At 47.5% G+C, this 14,253-nt stretch overlaps 1 protein-coding gene across 1 annotated transcript in view; it reads right to left on the reverse strand.

Moving 5' to 3' along the window:
• Window positions 1-13,485, reverse strand: part of LOC143986951 (phospholipase B1, membrane-associated-like) — a 200,230-nt gene extending 186,745 nt beyond the window's left edge. The window contains exons 1-2 of the mRNA XM_077485364.1: window positions 13,335-13,485; window positions 596-645 (exon numbers count right to left, since the gene is read on the reverse strand). Coding sequence (XP_077341490.1) covers window positions 596-645; window positions 13,335-13,398 — 114 coding nt within the window. The 5' untranslated portion in view covers window positions 13,399-13,485. The remainder of the gene's footprint in view (window positions 1-595; window positions 646-13,334) is intronic.
• Window positions 13,486-14,253: the final 768 nt, after the last annotated feature.

A 14,253-nucleotide genomic window follows, 5' to 3' on the forward strand; every position in this document is an offset into this window, starting at 1 on the left:
ACTGTTTGCTACGTGCGCCATAGGTCACCATCTTCCTGGTAGGGGCCCCAGTGCATTACTTTGCCCCCCCCGGGGGCCCATGATTCTATTAAGATGGCACTGTGTAGGTGGGGAGTTTCCAATTGGTGCCCCAAGATACACAGGCTGCCGACAAATCGCATTACCAGTGCTGAGCCGCTCGCACATATGCAGTTCATTGTTTTTTTTTTGTTTTTTTATAAAAATAAAGACAATGCATGCAATAACAAAAATAAAAAAACATTATTATAGCTCAACAAATACTATGGTAAAATGATGAGACGTGTTTTGTTTTGTTCAGTCCCTGTAAGAAAATGTAAACGCCGTTTATCACCCTCGTCACACTCGTTTTGGGGATACCTGAAACAGAAACTGTCTGTGAACCCCCAACTTTCCAAAAGATTTTTTTCTTCTCATTATTAATCTCTTGCCGACTGTACAATTTACATACACGGCGGCAGAGCGGCCTTTCCTGTGGCGGATCACGTGCGCTCAGGCATATGATCGGACAATGTACACGGGTTTGATCGATAACATACATAAAGAGGTGATCTGTACCAAATATAGTAATAATTACCGGGTCACTGCTCAGTTCTTCTCCATTGTTATCCGTTCCAACAGGGTGACCTAAAACGAGAATAAGACGTGATCGTTCTGGGTGCAGGGTAACCAAAGGCGTCCAAAAGTTGAACTGTTTGGTTCTTTAGACATCGAGAGGCTGCATATTTGCAAGGGGTTTACATACTGAATCATAGTAAAGACAAGTATTGAGGAAATTGTTTTTTTTTAGGTGCCAAACAACAAAAAATACATTTTGTATAAAAATATTCAAGTTCATTTGTACAAGTCAAAATAAAAGAAATGTTATACATGTACTTGGCAATTAATCCAGTTTACTCAACATGTTTCGCTATATTTAGCTTCTTCAGGAGAAAACTTTTGGATGCCGCACATGTAAAACGCTATTGCCGCGTACACACGATCGGACTATCCAGCGGACTTAGTGCGCCGGACAACTCGACCGTGTGTGGGTTCCGGCGGACTTTTTCTTCCCAAAAGCCCGGCGGACTTTGAAAGAAGTCTTGACTCAGAATTGTCCGCCGGACTCGGCTTTCCGGCGGACAATCCGCCCGTCTGTGTGCTAGACCGCCGGACTTTCCAAATGAACGGACTTGCCCACACACGGAGTAAAGTCCGTTCATTTTGAACGTGACTCCAGGTAGGCGGGACTAGCGAAGGAAGTCTATGTCGCCGCCTCCATGGGCGAGATTGACACCTCGCGAGCCCCGTTGGCTGGTATGGGTTTTAAGGGTAACCCCTACGCCGAAAAAACGGTGTGGGGTTGCCCCCAAAGTCCATACCAGACCCTTATGCGAGCACGCAGCCCCGGCCAGTCAGGAAAGTGGGTGGGGACGAGCAAGCTATACCAGGCCATGTGCCCTCAACATAGGGGGGTGCTTTGGGCCCCCAAAGTACCTTGTCCACATGTTGATGAGGACAAGGGCCTCTTCCCGACAACCCTGCCCGTTGGTTGTCGAGGTCTGCGGGCGGGGGGGCTTATCGGAATCCAGGAGCTCCCCTTAAATAAGGGGGCCCCAGATCCCGGCCCCCCACCCTATGTGAATGAGTATCGGGTACATCGTACCCCTACCCATTCACCTGAGGGAAAAAGTGGCAATAAAAAAAAAAACACACAGCACAGGTTTTTAAAGTCGTTTATTAGACAGCTCCGGGGGTCTTCTTCCGACTTCGGGGGTCTTCTCGCCGGGGCTCCTCCGCTATCTTCTGCTCTTTTACCGCTCTTTTACTGATTTATTGATATTAAAAAATGTTATTTGTTCATCTTTTATTAATTTTTGATATATTTTGTGTTTTACATGCGTAGCATCCAAAAGTTACTCCTGAAGAAGCTAAATATAGCGAAACATGTTGAGTAAACTGGATTAACTGCCACGTACATGTATAACATTTCTTTTATTGATGATTTTAACTTGTACAAAAAAAACTTGAATATTTGTATACAAAATGTATTTTATGTTGTTTTAGCACCTAAAAAATAAAAAATAAAACTATTTCCTCAATACTTGCTTTTCCTGGAATACTAGGGGGTGTGGTGCATGGGACCTCCAGACACTCAGCCTAATCTCTTAATGCATAGTAAACACAGTTTACTATGCTTCAGTTATGAATGAACTCAGCGAGTGAATGTGTTCAGTGTGTTCATTTAGAAAAGGAAGGAGTCGGTAAATTACATATTGTTTAGCCCCTTCCCCCCCACTCTCCAGCTTGAAACATACCCTGCAGCAGCCGGGGGAGAGGAGGAAGGCCAGCAGCACTGGGGGGCGGGTGAGGGGGGGGCAACACGTGGTGGGGGGGGAAAGCCCGGGCAATAGGGGGAATCGGCACTGCATGTAGTGATTAGGGTGTGCCCAGGCACACCTGGCACACCCCCTACACACGCCTATGGTCAGTCCTATAGCGCTGCAATCAGCAAAAAGATCACGCCCCTTTCCTGCTGATTGGAGAACTCCAGCTCTGAGGGGTGTGTCAGACCTCTGCAGAGAGATTACTGCAAATTTTGATCAAACAGCTGAATGCACAGCACAGTCCCTCCGCATACACAGGAAGCAGATCTTATATACAGTACATGACAATGAAATATGGCCGCCTCTGGGGACTAATATCTTTACAAGCGATACATGGAAACAGCATACAAAATATACATAGAAACAAGGATTTCACAAGCCGGTGCTGATAAGATAACATACTGTATGTATTAAGCTCTCAGCATTAATCGATTAAAAAACTTTAAAAGATTACATTCGATTTACAACCAGGAAACAATAATAGAGGACTTAGTGCCGGTTCATACTTGTGCGATGTCAGGCCATGGATGCGATTCACAACGCGCTGCTGTGCAGACCGCATGCGATGTCTGTGCGATGCGAATTCAGCCCTACAGATTGTATACAGATTGTACGGCTGAATTCGCATCGCATTCGGACCAAAATCGTGCAGGACCCTTTTTTTTGTCCGCACCAGAATCGGATCGCTTTGATGCTCACTCCCAATGCGATTCCTATCCGAATTCACAGATGCGATATGCGAAGCGATCTGGGGGGGGGGGGGGGGGGGTGTCATTAACTTTCTATTGACGCGCCCCAGTGGTTTTGCATAGGGCAGTTTGTACTGCCTGCGAGTTCTATGCGATGCGGGAACCGGCACTGGAATCGTGCTGGTGTGAACTGGCACTGGAATCGCGCTGGTGTGAACCGGCACTGGAATCGCGCTGGTGTGAACCGGCACTGGAATCGCGCTGGTGTGAACCGGCACTGGAATCGCGCTGGTGTGAACCGGCACTGAGGGTGCGATGTCTGAGATGGATGTGATTCGCACAGCAGTGCAAATCACATGCGATCTCTTGTGCGATGCGATCTCAGCCACACAGGTAGTATGGCTGAATCTGCATCCAAACTCGCACAGGACCCTTTTTTTTTTGGTCCACAGCAGAATCGGAATCGCATGGCTGTTCACATCTGATTCCTGTACCGGGGTTTGCAGATCGCACTTGCGATGGGCGAACTGATTTTGGGGCGTCAGTAGCTTTTAACTGACACTCCCAGCAGTTGGCATAGGGCAAGTGTGAACTGCCAGGGGCAGACGCGTGATGCGGGAAACCCGCAGGGGATTCGCAGGGTTTCCGCATCGCAGCACGCACTGTGTAATTTACATTCTCCCTTCTATTTCTGTATACGGGGGGTCCCCGACTTACGGACGCCCGACCTACGAACAAAACTCCTACTTACGAACCGGGCCCTGCGGGGACCCTCTGCTGTTCTGCGCGGACATCGGCCGTTCTGCGCATGCGCAGCCAGACGGAGCCACGGAAAATAACGGAAATGTCCGTAATTTTCCGCGCATGCGCAGAACGGCATTCAACGGAACATCGGAAATGTCCGTAATTTGCCGCGCATGCGCAGAACGGCATTTCAACGGAACATCGGAAATGTCCGTAATTGTCATTCTGCGCATACGCGGACGACTTACGAACATTTCCGATTTACAAACAGGAGGACAGTCCCTAACGGGTTCGGAAACCCGGGGACCCCCTGTATGGATAATGGCGCCTTAATTGTTTTAATAAAATAAACCACCTAAGTCCCCTTTTTCCCAATGGATATCCAGCTGTCACATGACCCCGGCTCTCTCCCAGCCTGTCTGCAGGGAAACAGAAGCAGGAGGAGCTGCGAGTCCTCTGCTGCCGGTCACATGGTCAAAAACAAAACAGTCTTTGGAATACAGAGTAAAATGATATAAGTAATATCAATAAACTGTTTTAAATGTCATACAAATATCAACAATCAAATCTTTATTATTTTTTTGGCAACAACATGGTGGGTAGATTTCTGTGTCCGGCCCCCTCCGGCCTGGGCGTCAGAAGTCAGAAGTTTTTTCACCTTAATGCAGAGGATGCATTAAAGGGGCTGTAAAGGTTCGTGTTTTTTGCATCCTATGCATTAAGGTGAAGAAACACCCGTCAGTGACCGGACTCCCAGCCCCCCCCCCCCCCCCGTTTTACTTACCTGAACCCTCGAGTCATCCCGAACCTGACCCAGCGGGGACGTGCTGTCTCTCACTGCCCGGGGTTCTCGGTTCTTGATTGGATAGATTTATAGCAGCACAGCCATTGGCTCCCGCTGCTGTCAATCAAATCCAATGACATGTGCGCCAGGGGGGCGGGGCCGAGTCCAGCATTCGGTTATCCCCCCCCGGGAGAGCGCTTCTCCCAGGGGGGGGTTTCTGATGTGGGGAGGAGCCGCGAGAGCCGCCGAGGGACCCCAGAAGAGCAGGTTTGGGGACACTCTGTGCAGAACGAGCTGCACAGTGGAGGTAAGTATATGTTTGTTATTTAAAAAAAAAAAAAAAGGATACAACCCCTTTAAGTAGGAGGGAGGTGAAGCCTCCATCAATCTAAATGTAATATCCCATCCCCCGTTGTTTTTAGCTAGATAATGGGCATGGAGGAGGAGGGAGAGAGTGGCCTGTCAATGTGTATACGCCCACATGTGTGACTCTATAGTCACATGGGCTGCTCAGATGTGGTGGGGAGGAAATGCTCAGAGCCCTGCAGTTGCAGCAGCTGGTTGATAAATATGAAACCACTCAGATTATGAAACCGCTCGAGCTGAGGTCCGATGGAAGTGGTGACAGGGTACCTATAAAAAACCGGTCCCCGCCCCCCCCCCATGAAAGTTGCCAAATGTGGCACCTGGGGGGGGGGGGGAACAAATAAGCGGAAGTTCGACTTTTGGGTGGAACTCCACTTTAAATGCCCCCATTAAAATCACTTTCCCACATGGACACAGAGGAACACACAGGGATTTCTTCAGAATAACAAATGTAGAAATCTGCAGCAAAGTTTGTTACAATCCCTGCAATGTTCAGAGACCACCCAGAGGGGGAGGGGCTTTTTTCTCAACAAAAGTGGAGTTACTCTTTAAGTCATGTTATACAATGCTTTCCCATCATCCTGTGCAGCCCAATTTAGCAGGGCTTTCAGAGGGCCTCTAGGCAGGTCTGCAATGCCACCCCATACCTCCCAACTTTCTGAAATGGGAATGAGGGACCCCTATAAGCAAAAGTATGCAGGCATAGGACACGCCCCCCCCTGCCACGCCCTCTTAAAGGAGAATTATACAACAAAAATGATTTGTGAAACCCACAAGGGCTTTTTTTTTTACCACTATTATTCCTTTATATTGGCTTTTGGAATTTACAAATGCAGCAATTTAGAAATCGGATGAAAAGTTAATCACTGGGAAAGACTTTTTGATAGATAAAAAGTGCATTTTATATACAACTATACAAATCAGAGCAACATGAGGGGCAAATGAGGAGGAAAGAGGGACAGAGGGACATTGTCTGGAATGAGGGACAGTTGGGAGCGATGCTGTTCTGTGTAGCCTGGCCTCCTTGAATATACATTTCCCAGCATGCAATGCCTCCAGAGGACAGCAAAGGCAATAGCAACGGTGCTCAGTTCGGGGGGTGGAAATACCGCCAATGATGTCACTGGCTACTAACGCTTCATTTTGGTTCTTTTTTTTTTTTTTTACAGTGGAGTGACAACATCACGGCTGCATTCCCAAGCACTAGGAGAGTGTTGTCACCCAATGAACCCCTCTAGTCCTGGCCGGGGTCACATGATCTCCTGGTAAGATTTAGCAGATGAATAGAGATACATTATAAATGATTGAGAGATAAAGATGAGTGTTGAAAGAAAGAAATCATTTAAAATCACTCGCGGCTATAATGAATTGTCGGCTCCCGTAATACAGAGAGCACTCATACCCCGGAGAGATGATCATCCGTCACTGGATAGCAAGAGTGGATTACCACCGCTGGAATCTTTTTTTTTTATTCTTGTTTTTATTTTTAATAAAGGACTTTTTATTTTTTACACTTTCTTTGTGAAATGGTAGGGGTACTTTTGTACCCCCTTACCATTTCAAATGGGGGGGGGGCCGGGATCTGGGGGTCCCCTTGTTAAAGGGGGCTTCCAGATTCTGATGAGCCCCCCGCCCGCAGACCCCCACAACCACCGGCCAGGGTTGTGGGGATGAGGCCCTTGTCCCCATCAACATTGTGCTTTGGGGGGGACCCCAAAGCATCCTCCCAATGTTGAGGGCATGTGGCCTGGTACGGCTCTAGGGGGGGCGCTCTCTTGCCCCCCCCCCTCTTTTCCTTTGGCCTGACAGGTTGAGTGCTTGGATAAAGGGTCTGGTATTGATTTTTAGGGGGACCCCCACGTCAATTTTTTTTTAAATTTGATGCGGGGTTCCCCTTAATATCCATACCAGACCTTTAGGGCCTGGTAATTGAATTTGGGGGAACCCCACGCTTTTTTTTTATTTATTTTTTTATCAATGACTTTCAATAACTGTTCTGTGTATTGCGGGGAGCCGACAATTCATTACAGCTGCGAGTGATTTTAAATGACTTTTTTTCCTGCACAAATGACACTTTGTGCAGGGACAGTTCTAAGCAGGGGAAACATGCGCCCCTTCACAGGCATACTATAGACACCCCCCAGCTACGAAATTTAAAGGAATATTACACTTTTATTGTTTCACTTTAATCATTATTAAAATCACTGCTCCTGAAAAAAAGTCAGTTTTTAAAACTTTTTTTTTGCATTGATCCATGTCCCCTGGGGCAGGACCCGGGTCCCCAAACACTTTTTAGGACAGTAACTTGCATATTAGCCTTTAAAATTAGCACTTTCGATTTCTCCCATAGACTTGTATAGGGTGTTCCGGCTTTTCGAATTTGCCGCAAACACCCCAAATTGTTCACTGTTCGCTGAACAGGCCAACAGGCAATGTTCGAGTCGAACTCAAAGCTCATCCCTAATTGCGACAAATGTCACATTAATGATCTTGTTAGCGGTCGCTCCGTGGTGACATACTGGGGCACACTAGGACACGTCGGGGCACGCTGGGGCGTACTGGGGCATGCTAGGGCATGTTGGGGCATGCTGGGGCATGCTGAGGCATGCTAGGGTACGTTGGGGCATGCAAGGGCATGTTGGGGCCTACTGGGGCATGTTGGGGCATGCTGCCCAGAGCAAAGATATCAAACTGTGTACAAGGGGACCCCCATCCAGGAATAGAGGAACCCCCCTCCCCACCTCCAGCAGAATGGGGCCCCCATCCAGGAATAGAGGAACCCACCTCCCCACCTGCAGCATAAGGGGACCCCCATCCAGGAATAGAGGAACCCCCCCTCCCCACCTCCAGCAGAAGGGGGCCCCCATCCAGGAATAGAGGAACCCACCTCCCCACCTCCAGCAGAACGGGACCCCATCCAGGAATAGAGGAACCCCCCTCCCCACCTCCAGCAGAACGGGACCCCATCCAGGAAAAGAGGAAACCCCCCTCCCCACCTCCAGCAGAAGGGGGCCCCCATCCAGGAAAAGAGGAACCCCCCTCCCCACCTCCAGCAGAACGGGACCCCATCCAGGAATAGAGGAACCCCCCTCCCCACCTCCAGCAGAACGGGACCCCATCCAGGAATAGAGGAACCCCCCTCCCCACCTCCAGCAGAAGGGGACCCCCATCCAGGAATAGAGGAACCCCCCTCCCCACCTCCAGCAGAAGGGGACCCCCATCCAGGAATAGAGGAACCCCCCTCCCCACCTTCAGCAGAAGGGGACCCACATCCAGGAAAAGAGGAACCCCCCTCCCCACCTCCAGCAGAACAGGACCCCATCCAGGAATAGAGGAACCCCCCTCCCCACCTCCAGCAGAAGGGGACCCCCATCCAGGAATAGAGGAACCCCCTCCCCACCTCCAGCAGAAGGGGACCCCCATCCAGGAATAGAGGAACCCCCCTCCCCACCTTCAGCAGAAGGGGACCCCCATCCAGGAATAGAGGAACCCCCTCCCCACCTCCAGCAGAAGGGGACCCCCATCCAGGAATAGAGGACCCCCCATCCCCACCTCCAGCAGAAGGGGACCCCCATCGAGGAATAGAGGAACCCCACCTCCAGCAGAAGGGGACCCCCATCCAGGAATAGAGGAACCCCCCTCCCCACCTCCAGCAGAAGGGGACCCCCATCTAGGAGGAGTGCAGGGGGTTATAAGAGGGGCCCCCATGCAGGAAAACAGGAACCCCCTCCTCTCCTCTAGTGGAAAGGGGCCCCCATCCAGGAGGAATGCAGGGGGTAATTAGAGGGGACCCCCATCCAGAAATACAGAAACTCCCCTCCCCACCTCTAGTAGAAAGGGATCCCTATCCAGGAGGAGTACAGGGGGTGATTAGAAGGGACCCCCATGCAGGAATACAGGAACCCTCCTCCCCACCTCCAGCAAAAGGGGACCCACATTCAGGAGGCATGCAGGAGGTGATCAGAAGGGACCCCCATCCAGCAATAAAGTAAACCCACTCACCACCTCCAGCAGAAGAGGACCCCCATCCAGGAGGAGTGCAGGGGGTGATTAGAGGGGACTCCCATCCAGCAATACAGGAACCCCCTCCCCACCTCTAGTAGAAAGAGACCCCATCCAGGGGGAATACATTTGAGGGGACCCCTATCTAGGAGGAGTGCAGGGGGTGATTAGAGGGGACCCCCATCCAGGAATACAGAAACCCCCCTCAACATCTCTAGTAGAAGGGGACCCCCATCCAGGAACCTCCCTCCCCACCTCTAGTAGAAGGGGACCCCCATCCAGGAATACAGAAACCCCCTCAACATCTCTAGTAGAAGGGGACCCCCATCCAGGAATAGAGGAACCCCCCTCCCCACCTCCAGCAGAAGGGGACCCCCATCCAGGAATACAGGAACCTCCCTCCCCACCTCTAGTAGAAGGGGACCCCCATCCAGGAATACAGGTACCCCCCTCCCCACCTCTAGTAGAAGGGGACCCCCATCCAGGAATACAGAAACCCCCCTCAACATCTCTATGAGAAGGGGACCCCATCCAGGAATACAGAAACCCCCCTCTGCATCTCTAGTAGAAGGGGACCCCATCCAGGAATACAGGAACCCCCCTCCCCACCTCTAGTAGAAGGGGACCCCCATCCAGGAATACAGAAACCCCCCTCAACATCTCTATGAGAAGGGGACCCCATCCAGGAATACAGAAACCCCCCTCTGCATCTCTAGTAGAAGGGGACCCCATCCAGGAATACAGGAACCCCCCTCCCCACCTCTAGTAGAAGGGGACCCCCATCCAGGAATACAGGAACCCCCCTCCCCACCTCTAGTAGAAGGGGACCCCCATCCAGGAAGGGTGCAGGAGGTGATAAGAGGGGACCCCCATCTCCGCTCTGCTGGAGAAGGTAAATAAAGTGAACAAACAACCCTGGAGCCCCCATACACACATAGGAGCCCCTAGTCCCAGTGTGGAGGAGGAGGGGCTACACATGGTGGTGATGGGGGCCCCATTGCTCGCTCTGCTCTCCATGCTGGGTGCAGCCCCTCCTTCACCCCCCACTGTATGCAGGATGCCCAATCCTGGGCTCTGCACAAGGTGGCATCTGGAGGATCTGAAGGGGAGGCAGGGAAGGTGCGCCCCCTCTATATAATAAAGTTCTGTACAGGGCACGTGTTCCTTCTGCCCCCACCCCTTGTGTTTTTTTGTTCTGCTCTCCTATAATACAGATTAAGTTAATTTAAAAAAAAATAAAAAAATAAAACTTTAAATTCCTTTTTTTGCAGGTGAATAAATGTGAATTTCTTGTTTGTTTTCTTTGGAGTCGGCAGAAAATTTCCCACACGATCCGCAGATCAAAGAGATTTTACTGTTATTTATGTTTAGTGAACATTTGTATTTGGAACGTTCAGATAATGACTCGGAATGAATGTTTATTTTCCTCATCAGAAGTTTTCCGAGGTTCTCTCTGCAAAATCTAAAGATTCACACAACTTTTAGGATCTTTACAAGTCCGAAGAAATTCTTAAAATTGTCACAAACTATAGAATCGGTATCACTGCCCTGGCTGAGATAATGTCATCAGTCTGCTGCAAGCAGGAGGAAGCATTTCCTCAGTCCCGCCAGTGATCAGACTTCATAGAAAGTCATGAGCTGAGAGGCCGCAGCAGGGGCTGATCTGTGTCAGACATTTGTGAACACACGACTGTGTCATCCCTAAACCAGCGCTCAACCTTAGAGCTCTTGCATAGCACCCTTCTACACCCTAAAACCCAACACAACACAAACAGTACCTGGCTTTTCTGTGTGAATGATAATTCATTATTCAGCATTCTATGTGAAGGGTTCATTGAGTTGGAGGACACATTTCTGAAAAGCTCCAGAAATTACAGCAGCATATTTTTTACTTTAGTTTTTCAAGAAATTGTACAAATGCACTGAAAACAAAGGCAATCCGAGCAAACACTGTATATACAAATAGTCAAATGTCCCATCTGTACAAGGTTTATAAACAATGTTATTTTGTATCTCTGCATCTCCAGTCTGATCAATGCTTATAAAAAATGTTACTTTGTATCTCTCTATCTCCCGTCTGATCAATGTTTATAAACAATGTTACTTTGTATATCTCCTTCTCCTATCTGATTAATGTTTATAAACAATGTTATTTTGTATCTCTCTATCTCCCGTCTGATCGATGTTTATAAACAATGTTACTTTGTATCTCTCCCTCTCCTATCTGATTAATGTTCATAAACAATGTTACTTTGTATCTCTCTATCTCCTATCTGATTAATGTTCATAAACAATGTTACTTTGTATCTCTCTATCTCCCGTCTGATCAATGTTTATAAACAATGTTACTTTGTATATCTCCTTCTCCTATCTGATTAATGTTTATAAACAATGTTACTTTGTATCTCTCTATCTCCCGTCTGATCGATGTTTATAAACAATGTTACTTTGTATCTCTCCCTCTCCTATCTGATTAATGTTCATAAACAATGTTACTTTGTATCTCTCTCTCTCCTGTCTGATCAATTTTTATAAACAATGTTACTTTATAAACATTGATCAGACACGAGATAGAGGGATACAAAGTAACATTATTTATAAACATTGATCAGATGGGAGGGAAAGAGATACAAAGTAATATTGCTTGTATCTCTCTATCTCCTGTCTAAACAATATTTATAAACATTGTTACTTTGTATCTCTCCATCTCCTGTCTAAACAATGTTATTTTGTATCTCTCTATCTCCTGTCTGATCAATGTTATAAACAATGTTACTTTGTATCTCACTCCTGTCTGATCAATGTTTATAAACAATGCTACTTTGTATCTCTCTCCTGTCTGATCAATGTTTATAAACAATTCTACTTTGTATCTCTCTCCTGTCTGATCAATGTTTATAAACAATGTTACTTTGTATCGCTCTATCTCCCGTCTGATCAATGTTTATAAACAATGTTACTTTGTATCTATCCCTCTCCTATCTGATCAATGTTTATAAACAATGTTACTTTGTATCTCTCTTTCTCCTGTCTGATCAATTTTTATAAACAATGTTACTTTATAAACATTGATCAGACAAGAGATAGAGGGATACAAAGTAACATTGTTTATAAACATTAATCAGATGGGAGGGAAAGAAATGCAAAGTAATATTGTTTGTATCTCTTTATCTCCTGTCTAAACAATATTTATAAACATTGTTACTTTATATCTCTCCATCTCCTGTCTAAACAATGTTATTTTGTATCTCTCTATCTCCTGTCTGATCAATGTTTATAAACAATGTTACTTTGTATCTCTCTCCTGTCTGATCAATGTTTATAAACCATGTTACTTTGTATCTCTCTATCTCCTGTCTGATCAATGTTTATAAACCATGTTACTTTGTATCTCTCTCCTGTCTGATCAATGTTTATAAACAATGTTACTTTGTATCGCTCTATCTCCTGTCTGATCAATGTTTATAAACAATGTTACTTTATAAACATTGATCAGACACGAGATAGATACAAAGTAACATTGTATATAAATATTGATCAGACAGAAGATAGAGAGATACAAAATAAAATTTTTGTATCTCTCCATCTCCTGTTTAAACAATGTTTATAAACAATGTTACTTTGTATCTCTCCATCTCCCGTCTGATCAATGTTTATACACAATGTTATTTTGTATCTCTCCATCTCCCGTCTGATCAATGTTTATAAACAATGTTTTTTTGTATCTCTCCATCTCCCGTCTGATCAATGTTTATAAACAATGTTTTTTTGTATCTCTCCATCTCCCGTCTGATCAATGTTTATACACAATGTTATTTTGTATCTCTCCATCTCCCGTCTGATCAATGTTTATAAACAATGTTACTTTGTATCTAAGGAGCTCTAACTCGCATTCCTACATACTCATACTGGGACCTATTTAATCCGGAGCCAATTAACCCCCCAGCAGGTCTTTGTAGTGTTGGAGGAAACGGAGTGCCCGCAGTAAACCCACGCAGGCGCAGGGAGAACATGCGAACTCCATGCGGGTAGCACTGTGGTTGGGATTTGAACCCACAACCTCGGTGCCGCCGGGTGGAAGTGCCCAGTCCTTCATGTAGAGAGGTGGCGCTCTTATACAGAGGTGCGCTACTGGCCCGATCACCAGGAGAAAACAGAGGGTGGAAAAAAGCTTAAAAAAAAAAAAAAAAAGAAAACGAATGCAGCCGCCACATCTAGTGATCGATAAGCTGCAATATATGACATTTTTAGTTTTGGGATTAATATAATGTGCACTGATACCACATAGCGGGGTGCCAAGGACTGGAGGGGGGTCCTAAAGCCATGAATGATAAAGTTCCCGATAATAACTTATCTGTGACTTACCTCTGGCCAGGTGTAGAAGAAGCAGAGTGAGGAGGCGGAGGGTCGCTCTGTATTGCCCCCCCATAGTCGGTGGAAGGGTAGAAACCGCTGTGTATGGCTGGAGAAGACGCCCGGCTTTTATATCCCCGGCTTGTGTCTGATAACCCGCCGACCATAAACCGCCTCTTATCATTCTCACCTTTGAGAGAGCGCCATCCCAGGCTGGAGGCGCAATAAACCTCATCTGGAGCACAAACATTTCACTGTCACCCTTGTAAAACCTTATCTGACATGATGGCTCCCTCTCTGGGGGGGACTGTCACTGCGTCTTAGGACGACACACAGCGGGCGGGGGGGGGGGGGACGACACACAGCGGGCGGGGGGGGGGGGGGACACGCGGATTGCAACAAAAATGACATCAGTGTTTCATTTGTACCCCACTACTGATACAAAGATGCATTGGGGGAGATTTACTAAAGACAAATAGACTGAGTACTCTGCAGGTGCAGTTGCTCCAGAGCTTAGTAAACGAGGGGAAGCTCTGCTGACTTCCATCATCCAATCATATGCAAACAAAAATGCATTACAATTTTCCCTGTATATGATTGGGTATTCTTTGTAAAGTGAACCCTTGCCTCATTTACTCAGCACTGGAACAACTGCAGTAACTGCCAAGCAGAGAAGCGATCCCATTGGCCACCGAGGCGGAGGAGCAGGGGAAGCCGCTGCCTGTGACCTAGATGGGGTAAGAGCGGGGCTGGTGACTGACCGACCGGGGGGGGGTGCCTGTACACCACCGCCACCAGCCTGAACCGGTGATACCCCATCCCCCACACCATTACACCCCCACCACCAGCCTGAACCGGTGATACCCCATCCCCCACACCATTACACCCCCACCACCAGCCTGAACCGGTGATACCCCATCCCCCACACCAT

This window comes from Lithobates pipiens, unplaced genomic scaffold, assembly GCF_037356315.1.
Source record: "Lithobates pipiens isolate NorthernLeopardFrog02 unplaced genomic scaffold, aLitPip1_a1.2 Scaffold_18, whole genome shotgun sequence".
Lineage (NCBI taxonomy): Eukaryota > Metazoa > Chordata > Amphibia > Anura > Ranidae > Lithobates > Lithobates pipiens.